Source organism: Aplidium turbinatum, chromosome 12 (assembly GCF_918807975.1).
Source record: "Aplidium turbinatum chromosome 12, kaAplTurb1.1, whole genome shotgun sequence".
NCBI classification, from domain to species: Eukaryota; Metazoa; Chordata; class Ascidiacea; order Aplousobranchia; family Polyclinidae; genus Aplidium; species Aplidium turbinatum.
Genome location: NC_137483.1, coordinates 16,069,627 through 16,091,542, shown reverse-complemented (window position 1 = coordinate 16,091,542; position 21,916 = coordinate 16,069,627). Strand labels below are relative to the sequence as shown.

Sequence of the window (21,916 nt, the reverse complement as noted above, 5' to 3'; positions counted from 1 at the left end):
AGAATAAGCTACGATCATGCTAGCTGGCAGCTGCTAAAGGTGGAACTTAATCTATTTTCCGAATCTGTTACAAAAGTTTAAAATATTTCCCTAAAAATTGTTTGATGTAGTGAACTGCTTTTATTTCTAAATTTCAGGCTGATTCACTTTGCTTGTTCACCCTTGGCTTTGATGATAACTTTTCTAAGCCTACTTTTTTGCAACATAATGAATTATAAATTTCATCTATTTTGTGTATTCAAAAGTAAAGTACGAAATAACAATAAAAAAAAGTAAGAGAAACAGGCTTTACGGAACAAACAGAGCTGTGACATACACGGTAAATAATCGATTGACTTTATGCTTAAGCCTAGTAAAACGATATGGTTATAGGCTACCCTGTGACTGCAACACTCAACATAGCATGAGCAGTAGCTTAATAAACCATAATTCAATGTAGACTAAGTTGGCTAGACCGACTTGAGTGAACTATGCAAAAATGAATTGATGTCGATCTTTGCTCTATACTATTAAATAAACAAATAGTTTTTCAAAAAACGTTATTTTCAACGCTATAACTTACACCGAAGACATACACTAAAAAGACAATATTAAACCCATGTAGGCTAAGTGCATAGGCTAGTCTTAGTTTATTAGGTTTGGCCTATAGCTACGCTTTATGAAGCCATGCTAATAATAGCTTGCACCCAAAAAGTGACCATAGGCCTCTTGTAACTATTGTAAGTTTGCCCTCTGGCACCAAGGACGTAACTGACAGAGAGCAGGATAAGAAATCTTATCCATAGAAACCTCAAAATAGTAACTTGGACCATACAGCTGATTTTGTTTTGGATCAAAACTATGGGCCATGAACTCTCTTCAGCTGCAATTGCTCACTGATAGCTAAAGTTACCCACCTAAAAAAGAGCAATATTAATCTAACAAAGATAAATTAATATTTAGGTTTGATTGATTACATTTGTATTGCATTGGTTGCAAACTTTTCTGAAAAATATAAGCCCATTTTTCAAAGTTGTAAGACGTAAAAGTTTTTACCGAGGTTGATTACACAAACGAATACTGTACACTTCACAAATGCTTGACTTCATTTTTGGTTCTATCGCACCAGTCATTCTTTGCTCGCCATCTGTGTTTTTGCTCTTTGAACTACGCGTGAAATATTTATGGATCAGTTAAAGTCGTCCATGCTTTATAAAAAATAAGATTGCAGCGTTTTGTCCAATAATAATCAAGTTAGCAATTCACTGTGAAAACGGAAGGGTAATTTTAATGATCAACAAGTGCCTAATTAAGCTAAATTAGAACTTGGCCAAAAAGTTTTCAATGGCAGCGACATCACGTGAGCGGCATGAATCGGCTTCCGCTTTCTTGCATTGGGACGCTCGTACTCTGGCGCCAGACAACGGGAAACTTCAAAACTGTAAGAATAAGTTTTTCAAAATAATTGCAAGACAACTCCTATTTTGCGGATTCATTAAAGGATTGTAAAAAACATATCAAAGAATTGAGAAAATCTGAAAGCTTAGCTTTGGAATTTTCATTGCCTAATTGTAGATGTAAAGGCTTAGAACCCTTAAATCAGACCCACTCACCGAGGTTATAGTGTAAAGTTCCTCTTATTCAATTGCCACTGAATGACGAAGTGTCATAGATATGGAGGTCTCACAACAAGGTGTTTATAACTTTTCAAACTTTGTATACGATTGCATGCCAAAAAAATTAACTTTACCTAATAGATGGCATAAATAAAGCAACTAAATTTTTGTTACAAGACAAGTCTATCAACTTAGCCTACCTTTTTATGTTGGTGTGAATTAAGGTATGATCCAAACATACGGTGAAAGTCCCTTGAACAGGCCTTACTACTTCCATTTTAGCCTCGCTGACAGTAAACCGTGATTTAGTGCAAATTTCGTCTTGCAAAGGAACCTGTTGGACAAGCATGAAATATTTTGTCATGTTAAACCACATGCCAGTGGCGTTGAGAGCCGAGAAGCTGGCCTACCTTTCGACTCTAAAAAAAAGTGCTGATTTATAATGCGACGTGAAAGCATCGAAAGAAGAAAATACATCTTCAAATAAGGCAAACATAAAGAAGGGAGATTTGTGCCAGACTGCCAGTGTATAAAAAATTCCCTTCCCCTACAGTATAGTATCTGGCAAACGATAGCTTACTAATAAGTAATTTCAATAAAATTACTCATAAAATTCGAAATACAGTTTCTCAAAAGTGGTTGTTTTATAAGCCAAGAACGTTCAATAGAAATAAATTAAAAAATAAATTGTTTTTGTCACATCTAGACCACTGCAAGCTACGTCCTGGGTGAATGTTTAGATAAAGTGGACAATGAAATTAACTCTTTAAGCATGTCACGTGTTTTGCCACAACTGTGCGTTCTTGATTGGAGTTTAACCAACGCTCATTCGAGCGCTGTGCAATGGCTATCACCGTTCGGCTACCCAACAAATGCCTATTTTGGTAGAGCTTCAGCCTAATTCTAAAGTTTTGCCAATAATGCGCATCTTCTGTGTAGCTGAGTGGTGAAATACTATACTACTTACTATCACAGTAGTAACTACTATTATGTCATCTACTTGTTACCTGATAATACTAGTTGGGTTACATGCATTCTTACCTTAGTTCCACGTTTTATCAATTTCAGCCGCTTTTCATTATCCACTAAGGTGACATAGAGACCATCAGCTCCCGGAAATCTTGCCTGATCTGCAAAAGTAAAAAATAAGTATTAAAAACGTATTTTTGTATCACTTTTTTTAGCTATCTGACCCGTCTTTAACTTGTAGACACTGCTGCCTTTAAGAAAACAAGTAAAGAAGCTTTGCAATTTAGCGGAACAACTATCTTGATTGTGGGTCAAAAGCACCTTCAGATCAGGCAGACGCATGGGAAGTTGTTGCTGGGTACTCCAAAGCTTAGAAAGAAAATAAGCTGGTTACGTCGTGTGGCTCAGTCTTGCCTAGTTATACAAATTAACGTTAGGCTACATGCCAGCGTAACTATTACAGTCTTCTGTAATTTCGAAAATTAACACGTTTCGAAACAAGGCTAACGTTATAATTTAGATTTGTACCAAATGTATGTTATAATTAAGCTATAAATTATAACAGTTCCATGAACAGATGCTTCTTCTACCTTTGTTACTTCCAGATAAAGCAACAGGAATCAAAGAAACTCTGTAGTAATTGGTTTCTTCAAGTGTTTTGCTCAGAATGAAGTTTCCATTTATTCCATACTGAAAATAAGATATTTTGTTATTAAAAATGCGATCCCATAAGATCCCCAATCCTTAATGGAACTCAATAAATACATTGAAAATAAGATAGCTTGAAGCTTGGTTTAATTGCAACTCAAGACAGCAACAAACTAATTCTTTTTTGCATTGACAACGTCTTCAAGGGCACGGCAACAATTCAACAATGCAATGTCTGCAGACGTTGAATCCACATAAAAAGCCAACAGTTCTTTCTTTGAAACGAAATTAAACGAAACTAAACTGAAGACTTCGAAACAAGTAAAAACGATTATAAATATTTTTATTTCCAACAGCCTTAAAGACCAATGGTTGTAGCCCACTACAAAGCTTTCGTCTCGTTCAAAATGTCCCACCATTTGCTATGAAGTGTTTGCTTACTTTCTTGTATCTAAACTGCGTGTATGCTGCCGGGGGTCCAGTGTCGTTTGATATATCAACAAGTTTTCCGAGCTTTCCGAAACGGCCTGAAATTCAGAACTCCTGTTAAACTTACTTTACAGTGTAAATACAATACATCAAGATATACTGTAATGTCCACAACATTGAAGTAGACTCCTTTGCTGATAAAATTTAGGAAAAGTCTGTAAATATTGAAAAAATATAGGTCTAAAACCGGCACGAGCTTAGACACAGAGAGAGTTTAGTTCGTTTGTTTTGACTGTGTTCAAAGAGTTAACAAGGTGTTGTAGTCGTTTGACGCTTTCTAACCGAAGGATGATTCTTTCACGAACTGCAGTGAGATGCTGCTAGGCTTCAGTATTGTGTGGTGTAAAGATTGGAAAGTTCTACTTTAAATTGTAGACCGACTAAATAATTTGAACCATAGGCATACGAAGCCGAGCAACGTGATCAAGTTTAACATCTTCAAGTTTATTACATTTACATAAACATAAAACTACGCAACAAATTGTTTTCGACATCACAAGATGTCCTCTTCAGGAATAATATACATTCAGCTTAACTACATCTGAAAAAAAATTACAATGGTTAACTAAATCTATAAACAGAAAAAGACAAAAACTGCACAGTACTTCTGACTAGCTCAAACTCAACGATACAGGTTCCACGAGAATCAAAGGTAACTGCATTAAAAGGTGTTAAACAGATCACATGATATGGTAGAAAGGCAAGGTGCGAAAAACTAATTTTAAAATACAGAGAGCAAGAAAGACGAGCCGCAAGCATGCAATTGTTTGTTCAAAAGTGGATTGTGACGTTTTATGTACAAGGCTTCCAAGATCTTGGTTTGATACTCAGACCTGCCTCTGGACATGATCTCAAACTGCTTGATAGAAACGTTATTTTGGCATTCTGTACATGAAAAAATGTGATCTTTAATTGCGCTTTTCTGTATAGAATTCAATTTCAGGTGTTCCCCAGCTCTAGTCGATAAATGTCTTGTTGACATACCGATGTATGTCAGGCTTGCATCACGCAAACAACTGAATTTACAAACGACATTAGAACATAGAGCAAAGGGCGTAGGCGGCTTCAGCTGAAAATATCTGCCTACTTTGAACGTTCTATATAGGGGGAAGGTGGGGTGAGTTGGAACAAAAATTATTGTTTTGCCTCTAGAAGCCTCTTTTGCCGCTTTCACTTTTTCAAAATTCTTAAAACTTCACAAATGGAGAGACTAATGGTAACTAAACATTTTCGCAAATATTTAAAGTTGTATTACGCTCATATAAAAAAATCTGATAAACTCATCTCAAACCTGAACGTTCTAACTCACCCCACTAGTGGGGTGAGTTGGAGCATGCAATGGGGCGAGTTGAAAAAGTGAATTTATTGTGTTTATTTGTGTATATTTTTCGAAACTTATACTTTCTAGTTGAGCCGTATTCGTACCGGCTAATAGCTGTCATTGTTTACGATCACATGCATGCAATGTCACATAATAATATAGGCTATTTATGGCGATGAGCTTGCAAAAACGTTTCGTATAAAAACACACATTATTTTCTAATTGTGTTGCTTTGCAGACTCTAAATTGAAAAGGTTGTAGTGAATATAATAGGTTGTAACTGAGCATAGTCAGTTCAACATTATTCCTAGCCTAACTTCTAAGTTCTTATACAGTGGAGTGAGTTGGAACATGTTCCAACTGGCACCACAGCCACTGTTCTAACTCACCCCATCAATGGAAGCATTGAAAAAATCTAATTTTACAATCTACACTTTATTTGAACAAAACTGACTATGCAATACTTAAAGTACAAGACTACTGGTAATCATTGCGCAAAAGAACTTTCTGTTGACAAACGCAGCTATAAGTTTATTAAACTTTGACAATCAAATTTCTTTTTGACAATTTTAGCTAGATTTTTTGAAAATCTTACCGAATCTTTTCCCAAGAATGGTATATCAAAAAAGTTGCTAAAATCGTCTTCTTCGGGTTTAACTTTCGGCTTCGTATCCAAAAAAGCTTTTAATATTTTATCAAAAAAGTATGACGGGTATCCATTTATCTATACAGAAAAGCGCAATTAAAGATCACATTTTTTCATGTACAGAATGCCAAAATAACGTTTCTATCAAGTAGTTTGAGATCATGTCCAGAGGCAGGTCTGAGTATCAAACTAAGATCTTGGAAGCCTTGTACATAAAACGTCACAATCCACTGTTGAACAAACAATTGTATGCTTGCGGCTCGTCTTTCTTGCTCTCTGTATTTTAAAATTAGTTTTTCGCACCTTGCCTTTCTACCATATCATGTGATCTGTTTAACACCTTTTGATGCAGTTACCTTTGATTCTCGTGGAGCCTATATCGTTGAGTTTGAGCTAGTCAGAAGTACTGTGCAGTTTTTGTCTTTTTCTGTTTATAGATTTAGTTAACCATTGTAATTTTTTTCAGATGTAGTTAAGCTGTATGTATATTATTCCTGAAGAGAACATCTTGTGATGTCGAAAACGTTCGATACTTAATTTGTTGCGTAGTTTTATGTTTATGTAAATGTAATAAACTTGAAGATGTTAAACTTGATCACGTTGCTCGGCTTCGTATGCCTATGGTTCAACAAGACAAACTCTCTACCGAAGCTCTACTAAATAATTTGTTTGATAGGGCTAATTGGTTCGAGTCAATTTATGAGTTGAACTGTTATTTAAACAGTTAAATACAACCATAGCCATGGCTATGGTTTTATTTAACTGTTTGATAAGACCTTTAACTGTTTTAACTGTTTATAAAACCTATGGCTACATTCATAGCCATAGGTCTCCCTCTGCCACCCATCTCCGCATTGGAGATGGAGGCAGGGGGCGGCCGCTCCTCTGCTGAAATAAAAAGTTCTGAATTTGGGCAAAAATGTTCAGTTACTTGGAAAAATTAATCTTACCATGATCAGTTTACAAACTTTACACAATTGTTATAATTTATGAGATACATTGACATTTTCCAATGAATGTAAAGTGTATTATCATCAACTTTGGAAACTATTGGATGTAGTATTGAAATTTGAGCAGAATGACAAGTTTTGGTTCAACATCTGCAAAAAGTAGCCTAAGTGTAAAAAGAGCACAATTGGCGAGCAGAGGTAAACTTATTCAATAGCATGTAGGCTACATTTCTTCACGGGTAGGATGGATTATTACTATTGCAGTTATTTATAAAAATCATTTGGGAAAAAATGTCCAGCTATTTGGAAAAATCAATTTTTACCATGAAATTTTAACACTACCAGTTTAGGAACTTTGTTTAGTGCTGTATTTTGAAATACATTAACATTTTTCTTAGATTGCAAAATGTAGCATCATCAATTTTGGAAGCTTTTGTATTTGGTATTACAATTTTGGCTGAATGTTAAACTTCGATTTAGTATCTGCAGAAAATAAATGTAAAAGAATGCAATTGGTAAGCGGAGGTAATCTTGTTAAAGATATTCATTACGATACTAGCCTACATTTCTTTTAAGGTACAACTTTGGAAGCCTACTGGTAACTTTATGAGGTTCTGTTTTGCAGTGGTGCCGAAGTAGGGGGGGATGGGGGGATATATCCCCCCAATATTTTGGCAGCATCCCCACCAATAATTTAGAAACAATATTTGTTATGAAGTTGTACTTCGATTCAGTTGTTTGCAAGCATATCGAATTGCTGTTGTTTTTCTTTTATTGATGCTGGATCACAGTTCTAAATTGTCTTGGATTTGACGCTAGGCAATGAAAGGACCTTCATTGAAGGTATTAAGGACGAGTTGGACCAGGCCACTGGCACTGCAGTAATGCTTTTGAGAGGACTCATTGTATTAATCTCCTGTGTCGGTCTTGTGTCTCTGGTATGCAATGGATTAATCTCCTGCGTTTAATCGCAGCTCGTAACTATAGTGTCTGCTGTTCTACTTTTACGACAATCGCATCAACAACTTCGTCTATTTAACTTACATGCGTGTTTTGTATCATTCTATGCGCTGCAGTGCTTCAACACGTGAGTCGTGATCCTGAAAATTACTCTAGAGAAATATCGTGATTTGGAGTTTGAGAACAATTACAAAAATGCAGTTTCACGTCCCGAAAAATTTGCTGCTAATTTTTATCACGTCTTTGCAAGCACCGCGCGGCAAAGAAGAGTCCCTGAAAGATTGGGTGGAGGCTCGATGGCAGCTATACTGCAGACACTGAACTGCATTATAAAATACTTTACAATCAGTTCATGGACAGAGTTATCTCTGAACTGACCGAACGGTTTGAAAGTAGCCTGAATTCCACATCGGCAAAGTATAAAGAACTTGCACGAATTTTCAAGACCGGCTTAGTTCCTGCAATAGTCAAAAATTGTCCAGAGCTGAATAGACAATCGATGAGTTATCAAATTGATTCATTTGGAAAGGCAACAGGAGCAAAATCTCTATGCGATGCTAAAAGAGCTTACCAGGCATTGTCCGAGTTGGAAAAACCTCCTATTCTTAAATACTCCAGCTGATTAAGATCCTCTTAGTTTTCCCAGTAAGCTCTGCTGCTTGTGAGAGGTCGTTTTCCAATCTTCGTAGATTGAAAACCTGGCTGAGAAGTACTTTGGGACAGGAAAGGTTGAATGCTAGCATTATTTGCAACATTCACCAAAATATTCCTAATGACATCAGCATAAATGACATTGCTAATGAGTTTTCAATGCGCACTACCGTAAGACGCAATATGTTCGGTTGTAACAAGTTCTTGTGATGTGTTTGAAATTTATTATTTTTGTCATAAATTTGCAGATGTTCTTCTGTAGCTTCGACTGTTTTCCGTCTCCTGACTAGTGACTTAGTCCTATAGTGCACTAAGTGTAGTGATTCTAGTGAAGGAGAGGACAAGAAGAAAAGTATAACTTCTGTTTTTTTTTTGGAAAAACTAAGTATTCATTGAAAGGTCATAGGTTCGAATCCCGCTGTAGGTGGCCTACTAATTATTCTTTGCTTGTCTCTTAATCTTACAGCAGTCATTCACAAGAGCACTGGTAGCACTTTCATCTCCATGATAGCATGCTGTTAGCAGCTAATTTACCGAGGTCCGGTGATTGTTTAATAAACTTAATACCGGTATCATTAAAATTGTGTATAAAAATATGTATCCCCCCCAATGTTCAAAATCGTCTAAAATTTGACAAAATGTTGATTTATCCCCCCAATCTTCAACTAACTTCGGCACCACTGCTGTTTTGGCCTCAGAAACCTGTTTAGGTTTTTTTTTTCTTTTTGGTTATATCCTAACGCAGTTATTTGTAAAAAATATTTAGGCAAAAATATTCGATTATATGACAAATGGTATTGAGTTACTTTAGCTTAATCATCTCATTTTGTGCTCACATTTTGGCAACTTGATTTTTTAAAACTACTATTTTCAATAAATACAAAGTGTATTGAGCTTAAAGTTCAACATAAAAGTTACAACGGACTTCAGTCATTCTTGTAGATTTACACGTTGGTATAGCCTGTGGGTACAGGCCGTTGTGCTCACAACACCTAAGTTACATAAGTTACTAAAAATTCAAAACAATTTGTGAACTTTCCAGTGTTTAATTTTATATTGTTTGAGCTACGGTTTAACTGTTTTCTATAAAATAGATTTTTGTATGAACTGCTGTTTGTCTTTGCCAATCTTAGGATTGACTTGCTCAGCTATTTACCATCCATGACACAGTAGGCTAATATAGCACCAACGATCAATTGTTATGGCACATGTTATGGTGTTTTGTCATCTACTTCATGCAGTTGATATACCAGGCAAGTTTAATCTCAACTTTTCACTACAATTTAAAGCTGAAAATACTCTCAGAATGCACTAAATTAAATGCATTTTTTTCACAATTTTCTGGGGCAGGTAGCTCAGACCCTTCGCTGTTTTTCTCACCTTCAGTAAACACATTGCCCCACTTTTACAAACGCATCACCTGCCACTACATGTTAGTTGTATTAAGTGTTAAAGCATTGAAACAATGAAAACGATTAATACTACAAAAAGTGCTCAATGCTAAGCAAAAAAGCAAAGCAGAGTGAATTAAATCAAATATAGTTATTACTATACCCTTGACAGCCTGTTTCACTTAAATGGATCATCAGAAGGTTCTGATTCAAATAGAATCTATATTTGAATGAGAACCTTTTGATGATTTATTTAGGTGAAATAGGCTGTCAAGGGTTTAGATAGTAATAACTATTTGTGTTAAAGCATTATATGATTCTCACGAAAATACATTTAAAAAAATGTAGCTTTCATTTCTTGCTTACCTAAAAAGATTCCTGACCCCTGTATTACACTGCCTCAGAGATTGTGAGTAATGTTGCGTCTTTAAAAATATATTTGCAAAGACAAAATTTGGGCAAATTCTGTTCGCCCTCCAAATATGTTTTACTATTTTACAGCTACAAATACAACACTTTTATTGCAAACCTGCGGCAATTGCCTGCTTGTACGCGACGTGTCCGATTTCAACTCTGCAGCAGAACACTTCTGTTATCAGTTCATCTGTGCTGGTTCGCAAAACAGCCTGAAGAAGACAAATTACGGTACTTTCACTATGGCCTAACGTAACTGGAATGACGGAACGTTTTGGGGAGAAGCGCTTTAGCGAAACGATAAACAAATGACCGACAATGGTGGTTGGATATTATTTTCTGAAGTAGCCTAAGCATGAAGCTACTCCACAAAGATTTTAATTTGCTCAGTTTTGTTTTTGTTTTTTTCACAGAAAAAATGCTGGTCAACCCATGTGTTCCATATAATTTGAACAAAGAGATCAGTCTGTTATAAAGATATCTATCTTTAATTTAAAAAACTTAGTGAAAGACAAGTTTTAATAAAACATTTTTAGGAAGCCTACTAAACAATAAATCAAAACACAAAATAAGACGCTTTACCTTAAATATTGGTACATGACATGTTTTTATGGCAAAACGGAAGTAGCTAAGAACGCTATTGGCCAGAATCTAAAAAATACAAAACACGTCATCAAATACTACTGCGGATAAGTGGTAAGTGCCAATACAGACCTTTATGCGGCATGTTTGTTCAAATTCGCATTAAACCTCACTCAAAGACTGGACATGGTAGGAATAATTATTGTGCTAATTAGGAGCAATTAAGAAACAATCTATTAATACAACATTTCTGTTCCCAAGTGATCAACAGCAATTGTGAGTAGGCCTACCTACTTTGTAAAAACATGTTTTTAAATGGGAAAATATTTAGAATTGGATTGAAAAAAGTTGGTTAACCTCGTAGTTTCGCGCTTGGTAGGCTACATCTCTTGTAGAATTGAAAACCTTCTTTGTTTTAACCTATTTGAGTTTTTTTTGCTAGGTAATTAAATGATTGTTTTTTATCTCTTCAAGGTGCTGAGCAAAAAAGTGACTAAACGATGCTATTTAGAGTAAAAAAGAAATCAAAGTTTTGTAGGGCCAAAAAACTAGCAAGTAAGTTAATTTACATTATCTGGTGTAGGCTTGGAAGCAAAGTGAGCATCTTCTGAGCATTGCGCGGGTTTGTCATCCAAATTTTCGCTGTTGATCTGGAATACACAGCACATTGTTAAGAAAATCGAAATTTTAACGAACTTGTGTAAGCACAGCTGCGAAAACCAATGACCTACTCAGCTAGCAAATGTGGTCGTTTGCTGGTAGTGCATCCACGAGTGAACCATGATGAAACTTATTGTGTGCAATTTCGAAAATGCATAGAAAATCAAAGTATGTTTTGACCACTTATCAAATCACTAAAATTGCATGCACAAAAGAATACCAGATATAGAATCGTCTCACCTTACAAAAAAGTATTAATTTAAATGTATTCTTTCTGACAAAAACTTACAATGCATTAAGCTAGTCTACAACTGGAGAGCAAAGGTAATTGATAAAGTTTTGGTCAAGAGTTCACTCTGAACAACAAGCATATCAAACTAAGCAATAACACAAGATTCAGGATTATTTTAATTCAATTCTAAAGAAATTAAGCACGATTCATGCAGTAAAATTGATATCAGCGACATTCTAATATCTTGTATCAAACGTGGTGTGCAAAACAACCATCGAAATGTGATCATGTTGATTTGCATTGCTTGTATTGTATGCCGTTAGTATAATCCATCAACAAGAAATGGTTCAAGCCATTTTCGGTGATGATTATTATTTGATTACTTGAACAATTCATCATGTCCGCTTGTAACTGCTTGTTTAAGAACTTATTATGGAAATGAGCTATAAAGTTTTTGGATTTTCTAGCAAACCTGTCTTGAAGTATTTGCCTTGTTTGTTATTGCCGTGGCTTGTTTATTAGCCAGTACCAATCTTTACAATAGTTTAAGTATTAGAGCCAAAGTCTCATGTATTGTAAAAAAAACTGCAAGATAAGTCATCAGCAATTACCGAAGGAAACACTCTCCGTAAGTTGTTGGTTGCTAACGTCACCACTGATCTGTACCACGGGTCAACATCACCCAACATTTTGCTTATTTCCAGGTCGAAAGGAACACACCCACCTGAACAAAAAATAATGTTTTAAAGCATTACAAAGTGCGATGGCCTTAAAATAGAACCTTGCAGGGTATAATAGAAACTTTTTAATACGAAGTGCAAGAACTGATTTGTGAAAATTACAACTGATAAATTCCAGCGTTAGCTAGAGAAGTACTAACTTTGAATTGATCCAAACTCATCTGAAAACGCACTTCCGCCGACCGGGATATAGTAAAGTCTCAAATCAATGTGATGTCTCAGCGGTGCACGGGTTAACTGCCGACGTCTGTATTAAATGAAGATGGTAATGTTTCAAAAATAGCAGCACTTAAATACTTTCGTTGTATAACATCTCATTGAAAAAACACATTACTATCTGTCAAAATAGGTATCAGCTAACTTTCTTCGTATGTTTATAGCCTATCTGGATTTTTTTTTTCAACCTATCTCTATGAAACTTAACAAAACATTTTAAAACAGTTACGTAAAGAGCACCAACACTTTAAGTGAATTTATACTACACTGTAGGTGCAACTTTGGACATTATATATTTCATTATGTCATTCCCACCGCAATTCGTAGTAAGCTCGCGCCATGTCTCCAACGGTTCTGTCACTTCCTACAAAAGCAAGATTGAGGATCTTTTTCTTGGAAGATGATCCCCGGAAGTGATGGGAAAAGGAAGATCTGCTTTTGCGATTCCTCCTTCAAACAAAGATTGCTGACTTTGAGACTAAGTAATATTGAGGTAATGATGCAATAAAACGTTTACGATTTTTGCCATCACATTATAAGAATACACCATCGAGCCATTTATTTTCTACTGTAGTTATCTTTAGCCAGTTGGTCGTTTTCCAAGCATATTTAAAGAAAACAACTTTATGAGTATATTGAAATTAAAGTTATCAAAACATCTTTTTGTTAAAGCTTTGTTGTGCGAACGATCATCCATCCACAATGAAAAACATTTTATCTATCAGTAAAACACTTAGAAGTGGCATTATTCTATCAACGTATAGATTACTGATCCTTCATTACTTTGTGCTTTCACCAATTCTACGGAAAGTAGCAAAACCATATTAGCTTAAAGTTTGAAGATGAATTTGTTTCATTTAATAGCAGATTGATGTGGGCCGTTTTAGATTGCCGACTTGTCGAAAACAAAGCCATCTGTAAACCAACATTTTGCACTACCTAAAGAGGAAAGGTATGTGTATAGCTGATATGAGTTCTTAAAACAATTCGATTGAATAGCCAATAATGCACAAATATTTATGTAATATAAATAATTGCAAATACTCTTACTAACAGGCAATTAGAATTTTTTTAGATGAGCTTATAGTTTACAAAACATTGAAGACAATACATAATTTTTAGTGTATGTTGAACTAAATATGATAAAGTTTTAAACGCAGTTGTTATAGTGGTTAGATAATACAAAATTTATAAATATTATATTTTGCTTTTAAGCTCAAATCGTGATAGGCCTATGCTAGGTTTTGTAAATGTTTTTATACCATCATTTGAACCAGCTGAAATCGTAGATAAGCAATTGGATTGGAGTAGAACAAAACATGCATTATTTAAAAAATGATGTTTTCAAATTATTACCTTAAAACATGCTTTCTAGCAAACTTCACTCCTGCCACGCCTGTACTTTCCCAGCATCCACCTTTGGCAGCCTCCGGAGTTCCTGTGCATGCTTCATCACTGCTTTTGTCTCCTGTGACACCAGAGTCCATTCTGAAAGAATAGTTAGTTTGGTTATTAAGGGACGTCTTTCGCTGCTAAGGTAAAATACTTAGGCTGAATTCAAATCAAAAGAAGCGTAAGCTATCTATTGCAAATTTCAAGCACGCTGAGTCAAAACACATAGTTTGTCATTAGCTTTAAATTTAGAGTAAGTTCTAATTATTTGTGAAATTTTCATTTCTAATGCATTGAAAGCCAAAACCCTACAACCTCATGGTCTATTTGGGGGGCTAATCTTTGCGAGTGGCTGAGTCAATAACAAATTGGGAAAATTTTGAGAGGAATAACAGTGAACCAAAAAAATCTTATTTTTTTTCAAATATTTATTTTTCGTGAATTTTGAAGAACAATTTTGGGGCTCGTTTTTGATAGCACTGGAATGAAATAGTCACCAACAAAAGTTTCATATCTCCCGTACAGTAGTTTACAGACATATAAAAATGCATCTTTTAATAAAGCCAGAAACGTGTTTCATATTGTGAAGATATTAATACATGCAACATAACAAACACATAGTTGTATAGACAGGAAACAGAGCCGACCTGTTCCTCACTTCATCATCGTCGTCGAAAACTTGCATCTTATCATCTGTAATACATACAACATCTGCTGTACATGCAGCATTACATGATGGCTACAGTTGTTTGTACAAACATGTAAAAATCATTATAAATTGCAAGTTTTAAAGAGCCTTTAGTGTTGCCAAGCAAATAGAAGTAGAAAACATGACTTAGCTTTTAACACAGAAAGGCATAAACTACTCTGAATCATTTCACAGTTAGTGAATGTTTCATCTACTTCATGGAACAAAAGCAAACTAATAATTCTTGCATTGTTTGAAATAATATTAACATGTGAAAAAAGGTTAAAAATCACCACTGTGCTTGCAACACCATTATTATAACTATACACTCTTGACTTTAAGCTTAGAGCACAAAAATAAGTTGCTTTTTTGCATAGACCCCACGCTGACTCTATATCGACCAATGTCCTACTTCTCATTTCCATTGTTGAAGCAAGCCTCTGTCATGCATGTCATACCTAAAGAAAGCTTCTTGGACAACAATGTACTATGAGATTTGGAGACAGCGCTCGTTTTGTTGAAAGGGTTTAAGTTGTCACTATCAAGGGCGTCGAAACTGAGTGCTTTAGGGACTGCAAGAGAGATAGATTTCTGTTTAGAGGATGAGGAAGAATGTCTTCTCGATTTCTTCTTGCTTAACTTTCGCTTTACTGGAAGCACATCATTTTGAGTTTCAAGACGGATATCTCCGGCGCTTTGGAACAGCTGCATCACGTTCCCACGCTTCGGTTTATCCTTTTTCTTTTCTCGATGTGATTTCTTCAGGGGGAGTGATGTAGTGCGCCATCTAGGGACGTTCATTCCTTCGAAGAAACCATTAGATTTTGCCGGCGTGGAACTGACTGACACTGAAAACGTTGCAAAAACAGTTGTTAATTTTCATGTAACACCTGCGGTGCATTATTAACCAGTAAGATAGACGTAACATACAAGTATTCTACGACACAACAAAAGGATAAACAAAATAGTGATTTCCTCAGACAATTTTATATTCAGTGAAACCACGGACTCTTTAAGTAAAGGACTGGAACCTCCCATGCTCGAGGTTTGTAACTTGAGTCCAAATGATTAACTTGAGTCCTAGGCAAAAGTGACTTCTAGCGAAAAGCTAGAGACACAATCTTACAATCCATATCAGGGTTTTTGAGGATGGCCAGTTCAATGGCATTAATTTTCAACACCGTTTGATGTCATTTTCAAGGTCAAAATATTATATTTTAAGGTCAAATTACAGAATTTTGGTAACTTTTGTCCATTTTTGAGTCTAACTCGTAAAGCAAAACTGTTTGAAAGAAGTCTGTGACGAAACATGATATTGTGCACCTACTTCATCTATTCCCAGCTAGCAAAATCCGCACTGTTTGTATTGATTTGGAGTCTGCAGACGTTGAATAAGTGGAAACATGACAGCTTTTGCTACCTAGGTTGTGTAAGATATTTTCTCTACACTGCCTAAGTTGTTTGAAGTTCACGTGTTTACGAATGGCGATATATTGATAAATGCCCTTTTTGGCGGCATAGCTGCTTTTTCTTGACGATTCATCAACTGCACTTGATTAACTGGAAATGTGGGGCAAGACTTCTGTTCATTTGTGAACTTGGATTGTGACAGCGTTTTGTCAGCCAGTTCGGACTTAGTTAGTAAGCCGAGATTTGTAGAATTCGGATAAGCAGCTTGAAAGAGATTGCTTCATGTGAGTACAAATTGATTACTAATTTGGCTTTTGCTTTGTGTTAAACGTCTGACATATCTATCAGCTTTGTACGCGCTGGGTCCACTTGGAAAAAGGCTTACTTAATGACAAAATTTTATTCCGCATGATCTACGTATTTTCGACGTATCGTAACGCGTTATTTTCATTTGCTATAGCTGAATTGTAACAGCATTTGAATCCTGTGGAATCACTCGGAATTGTGGTTTGAAAGATTGTTGTCAACTGTCTTTTTTGTACATAATGCCTGTAATTTGCATGACAAGACTGAAATGCATTGCCGGTTTCATTTTGCTGAGATGTTATCCTTTGTGAATGCATGCTTGTACTACTTTAGCCAACATTCTATTGAAAGCTTATGTCCTCAATGTAAGGGGCAAAGAAAAGTCTTTGGGATGCCTCAGCAGGCAAGAAAAGCTTTCCAACTAGTGATAGACATTGTCTATTATGGTGTCATGTTGTTATGTATTGTCACTTTGTGTATTATATTGTAATCATAGACTCCTTTAGATAATAACCATAGTGTTGAGAAATACATATGTTGTTTATGTAATAACATGTTTCGTCACGACTTCCTTAAAAATGTTTTGCTTTACGAGTTAAACGCAAAAATGGGCAAAAAGTACCAAAATTCAGTAATTTGACCTTAAAATATAATATTTTTACCTTGAAAATGACCTCAAACGGTGTTGAAAGTAACACTATTGAACTCGCCATCCTCAAAAACCCTAATATGGATTCCAAGACTGTGTTTCTAGCTTCTCTAGAAGTCATTTCAGCCCAGAACGCAAGTTAATTATTCGGACTCGGGGTTTGATACTTAAGGACAGTCCACCTCACCGGCCTATGGCTTGTGGTTTTGCTGCAAACATTAAGTTCTATCTGAACGGAGTTGCACATCATTATCATCTTATAGTATATTACCAATTGCATATCACTAACGTAGAGCCACACAAATATACACGTAAATCTTTTAGTTTGACAAGTGAAATAAGATAATTTACTTGATTCCTTCTTGACCTCTTCATGATTTTTTTCATCTTTAGGTAAATGAGGTTTAGCAGGAGAGATGAATTGAGCTTTTTCTTCTGATGGGAATGAAAAATCTCCAGGGCTTGTTAAATCTGGAGTACGTGCAGATGAACTTCGTCGGATTCCACGCATCATGCTGATTCCTTTTCGGCCTAAGGTCATAAATCTGTGCTTGGCTTTCTTTGATCGGCTTGAAGTTGGCTTGTTATTTGGTATTGAGGATGTGAGTGGATTTTTTGGCTCGAGAGGAAGTTTTAGGTTGTTTTTCATAGAAGGAAGATCAGAGGCATATGATTTGCTCCGTCGTGTTAACGCATCATTGGGTGAAAGCAAATTCCCGGACCTTCTTTTTACATTCTCTAACTCTCTTTTCTCATCGTCAGACAGCAATCCTGAATATCGAAATGAATTTGCCAACTTGTCGAGATTTTCACCCTCATTTGATTTAGAACCAGAAAATCCTTTTTCGCTAAATTTTTTCCAAAAATCACCTGAATACATTTCTCCAGATGTTCTTGGTGATTTATTAGGGGAAACCAAAGGTGACTTTCTTGGTGAAAATCCTGGTGACTTTATGGGTGATAATCCTGGTGGTTTTATGGGTGACAATCCTGGTGATCTTCCAGGAGATTTTGCCGGGGAATCCTGCAAATTAATCCAAATTATAGCCTACTCAAACAGCACCACAACTTGTAACTAGTGTGATTGAATTTCAGTTCAAGTATTTTTCAGAATCTAAATTGCATTATCCTGTATAAGCAGCATAAAAAGCTTTACTTCAATGATAGCAATGGCAGTAGATTAGGTGAAACTAGTTTTATGTTGAAGCTAATACTAACCAGCAGGAAGAACCAATATCTTAGAAAATTGCCATATCATTAGTTTTTGAAAGAAACTTTACAAACCACAAACGGTAAACATATCAAAACCAATTTCTTTTGCCACTAGGTTACTTTGTGACATAATAATAAATAGAATTTAAATGACTGCATTTGCACTGAAAGACATCTCTTTCGAAAATTTGTAGCCAATCAGCAAGATCAGTCTTGTTAGATTGATTCAACGTGAAGCAACGTAGTATCAATGTTAAAATGAAGGATTTGTTGGTGAGAACGTGATACGTCAGAATACCTTTTCTCCTTCTGGATAGTCGTCTATCAATCCACTGTCCCGTGTTCCTTCTGTGCTTAAAAAGCTTGCACTTTTTTTAACAAGATCTAAAAAGAAATCAAATTTCCTTCAATTAATTGCAACGCTTGCAGTAGACTATATTGTTAATAGCATAGCCTACATGTTGCTTTACATTGACAAACTTGGCTATCAACAAAACGGTTATAGGCAAATTGTTCGTAAGCAATTGTTCGTAAAGCAATTGTTCGTAAGCAATTGTTCGTAAAACAATTGTTCGTAAACTGTTTTTCGTAAAATGAAATCCGTAAAACAATTCTTCGTAAAGCATTTCTTCGTATACATCAAACTTTAACTGCATGCACGAAAAAATGCTTTAGGAAGAATTGCTTTACGAAGAATTAATTTTACGAACAATTATTTTACAAACAATTGCTTACGAACAATTGCTTTACGAACAATTGCTTACGAACAATTTGTCGGACACCAACAAAACGATAACCATGTAAATGTATCAGCAACATCTTCTCCTATAGGTATTCACGTTTTGTACAAAAATTCCTTTTTTTTATATCAGTATTATAAGCTGCAATATCGCAAGTGTTTTTATGGCAACAGGTGTATAAGTTTTCACGCAAATGCTTGAAAATATTCTCACATCGTTTTTGTGCAGTGACATAACCACTGCTACTTCGTCTTTTTTCAGACAAAAATTCATTGGCTGTGGACCGGACCAACTCAAAGATTGCGTCCGATAGCTGGTCTTTGTCAAAGTGTTTCAGGATGATCTGTAGAAAAGGTGAATGATGAGTGTGAGAGTAAATGGTCAAAATGTTAGACCAACGCTCTATGTAGTTCTAAAGATTTTACAAAGTTTTAAGATTCGTTTCAAGACACTGCTAAAGTAAAAACACTGCTAAAGTACTAATTCATGAGGGATTAAGTCTTACGAAAAGGGTCCAACATTAGCCAATACCCAAGCTCTATAGATGGCACCGCACCATCACTGCAAGACCATCAAATTGAAAGAATTGATATACATTTGTTAAATTGAAAGAATACATTATTATACATTCCTCAATTTCGAAACAGCCTTGCATCGCGTTCAACAATTTCTTTTTGGGGCACTAATCAAAGCAACACAGGAAGCCAAAACCTAAAATTTGAAATATAAAAGAGTACTTCTTCTTCTTTTTGCGTTTGAGGCCGCCGCAGAAAGAAGAAGTAAAAAAATGTGTCTATGATTTTAAAATCACCAGAAACGTGTGCTGCCATTTCAGGAACTAAAACCATCTTGAGTAGAGCTAACCAATACAACAAAATGAACCACCAAGATACTGTGAGGTGTTTTACCAGCATAACGTTTAGACATACAATTAAAGTTCATTGATGTGTACCGACTGCAGTTTCACATTTGTAGGCTACACTTTTATGTTTTTAAGTTACGCCTGCAGCTTAATGATTTAGATAATGGACTAAATAGGCATTCAGGAAGATAAATTTCGTGCTCATCCTCAACCATTTAATATTAAGCGCTTAGTCAAAAAATTCCATGTTCTCAATGGATGTGGTACCAACGTTCTTTAAAGTGATGATCCGTTTCCCACACTATGCGTTCCCATGTCACAAGCAAACTGAGTTTTTAAACTAAACACTTGTAAGAGATTTTCAGTAGTTTAGCTATCACATCAGTACCTTATTGCAAGTATTTTTTTTCAAAAATTGATTTAAAAAAGGTATGCTTTTACCGTTAAACTGGCCTATGAATATACTTAGTAAGAGTTTCATTGAATATAGCCTACTCATGATTAAACTGGCCTATGAATAAACTGTTAACTTAAACACTATAACGCCATTTTACTTGAGTGTAGTTCATTTTTTCTGCAGCAGTCAATTCCTTTACTTGTTCTTCTTCGACCAGCACACGATTTGACTTTGAAAGGCTGTTTGTTTCTTCTGATGCAGCCCTGCCCAGAACTCGATTTAACTTTAGAGAGCTTTCATTTTCTTCTGATGCAGCTCTGCTCAAATGGGAACGAATCCTTGGAGGGGAGATAAGACTTGAAAGAGCTGGAGAGGATTTGCTTGAAGCAGATGCTTTGCTGAAAACGGACTTGGTATCTTGCTGGTGTCCTTCCCTTATAACAGGTAGACCCTCTTTCGGAGATTGATTATCTGTCCAAGGCAAAAATATACAATTAATTGATAATGAGTTGTAACTGCACAATTCTTTGTACTTAACGATTTCCGTTTTTCACGTTTGTAAAACTGAAAGTCTTTCAAAACTGTATAAAGTATCAATGCCGCGTTAAAGAGTAAAGGTTTTCAGTTTTAATTTTTTTCTGAAAGTTTAATCCTTTTCAGACTAACGAGTAGTCTGGTTCCGTCCAAATCTAAAACTTTGATTAATTACACAAAAACTACTGATAATATCTCATGATATTACTTGAGAGTGTCGGAAGCTTGAGTGAGTCGGAAGGAAAAGTTAAAAGGTTGTTGGTTCGACGACTACCAAAAGCACACAGCTGTGTTTTCTTAAAAAACATAACCTACTAACAAAGATTTTTTTTTTGTATGTGCGAAAAAGATCAAAGACACAGATTAGCTGATCAAGATTTTCGTTTTTGTATTAATTAATCTAAACATTTCATTACCGGTTTCAAAACATGGTCTGAATTAAATAAAGAAAAACATAGTACAGCATGTATCTCACCTTCGTCAAGTACTATCACTTTTGAGAGAGATTTGAGTTGTTGTTTGATAAACTCTTGCGCAGACTTTGGGCTGTCCATTGATAGAGCTTCTTCCGTTAGTCTCATTGCTTCACAATTTATTTGTAACAAGCGTGATTCCGAGCAAGACTTTAAAGAAAATCATCAAGTAAAAAATACAGCCCTGGATACAATAGTAGCCTTTTCATAAAGCAACTCTGCTCTATTAAATTAAAGTACCTTATGTCACTGGTCAGTGGTCACACCACAAAAACAAAGCCAGTTTTGCAGTTTCATTTAGGCCTACAAATATTAGCCTACACTTAGTCTACTGCAGGGCTACTCAACTAATGTTCGCAAAGGTCCATTTTAACAAGTTGAATATTTTCGCGGTCCGGTGAATATTTCATATGCAACCACGAAAATTAAACAACCAGTAGCCTACGAGCACCCAAACACTTTTTAGGTAGTATGTAACACGACTTGGATTTTTGTCTGACACAAACAAAGAAATAAAAAAGGAAAAAATGTATTGTGTTTCTTTGTAGTGTAGCTGTGTGGATCGCACATCAGAGAAGACGGCAAAGCTATGGGGGGTCTGGGGGCGAAGCCCCCAGCTCCCTGGATAATCACAAAAAATTGCTTTTTCCTAATGGGAATCAGTTTAAAGAGGCCCTAAAATGTGGCAATGAAGTTATTCTTCCAGAAGTCCGAGGTCCACCTTCAACACCCAGAAGGTCCGGATTTGAACCGCGGTCAGCCAGTTGAGTAGCCCTGGTCTACTGTTTT

The 21,916-nt window shown here is 35.7% G+C and overlaps 1 protein-coding gene across 1 annotated transcript; it reads right to left on the bottom strand.

Annotated features, from left to right (window-relative positions):
• Window positions 1-123: 123 nt before the first annotated feature.
• Window positions 124-21,235, bottom strand: LOC145780622 (uncharacterized). The gene is made up of 20 exons (XM_082592247.1): window positions 21,130-21,235; window positions 20,278-20,591; window positions 19,075-19,204; window positions 18,420-18,505; window positions 17,780-17,933; window positions 17,261-17,680; window positions 15,003-15,392; window positions 14,504-14,549; window positions 13,821-13,952; window positions 12,780-12,914; window positions 12,389-12,495; window positions 12,120-12,232; window positions 11,186-11,266; window positions 10,617-10,685; window positions 10,150-10,246; window positions 3,654-3,739; window positions 3,155-3,254; window positions 2,637-2,725; window positions 1,796-1,929; window positions 124-1,418 (listed from the first exon to the last, which is right to left on the bottom strand). Exons 1-20 carry the CDS (start codon window positions 21,233-21,235, stop codon window positions 1,289-1,291), a joined length of 2,919 nt encoding a protein of 972 aa, XP_082448373.1. The 3' UTR covers window positions 124-1,288.
• Window positions 21,236-21,916: the final 681 nt, after the last annotated feature.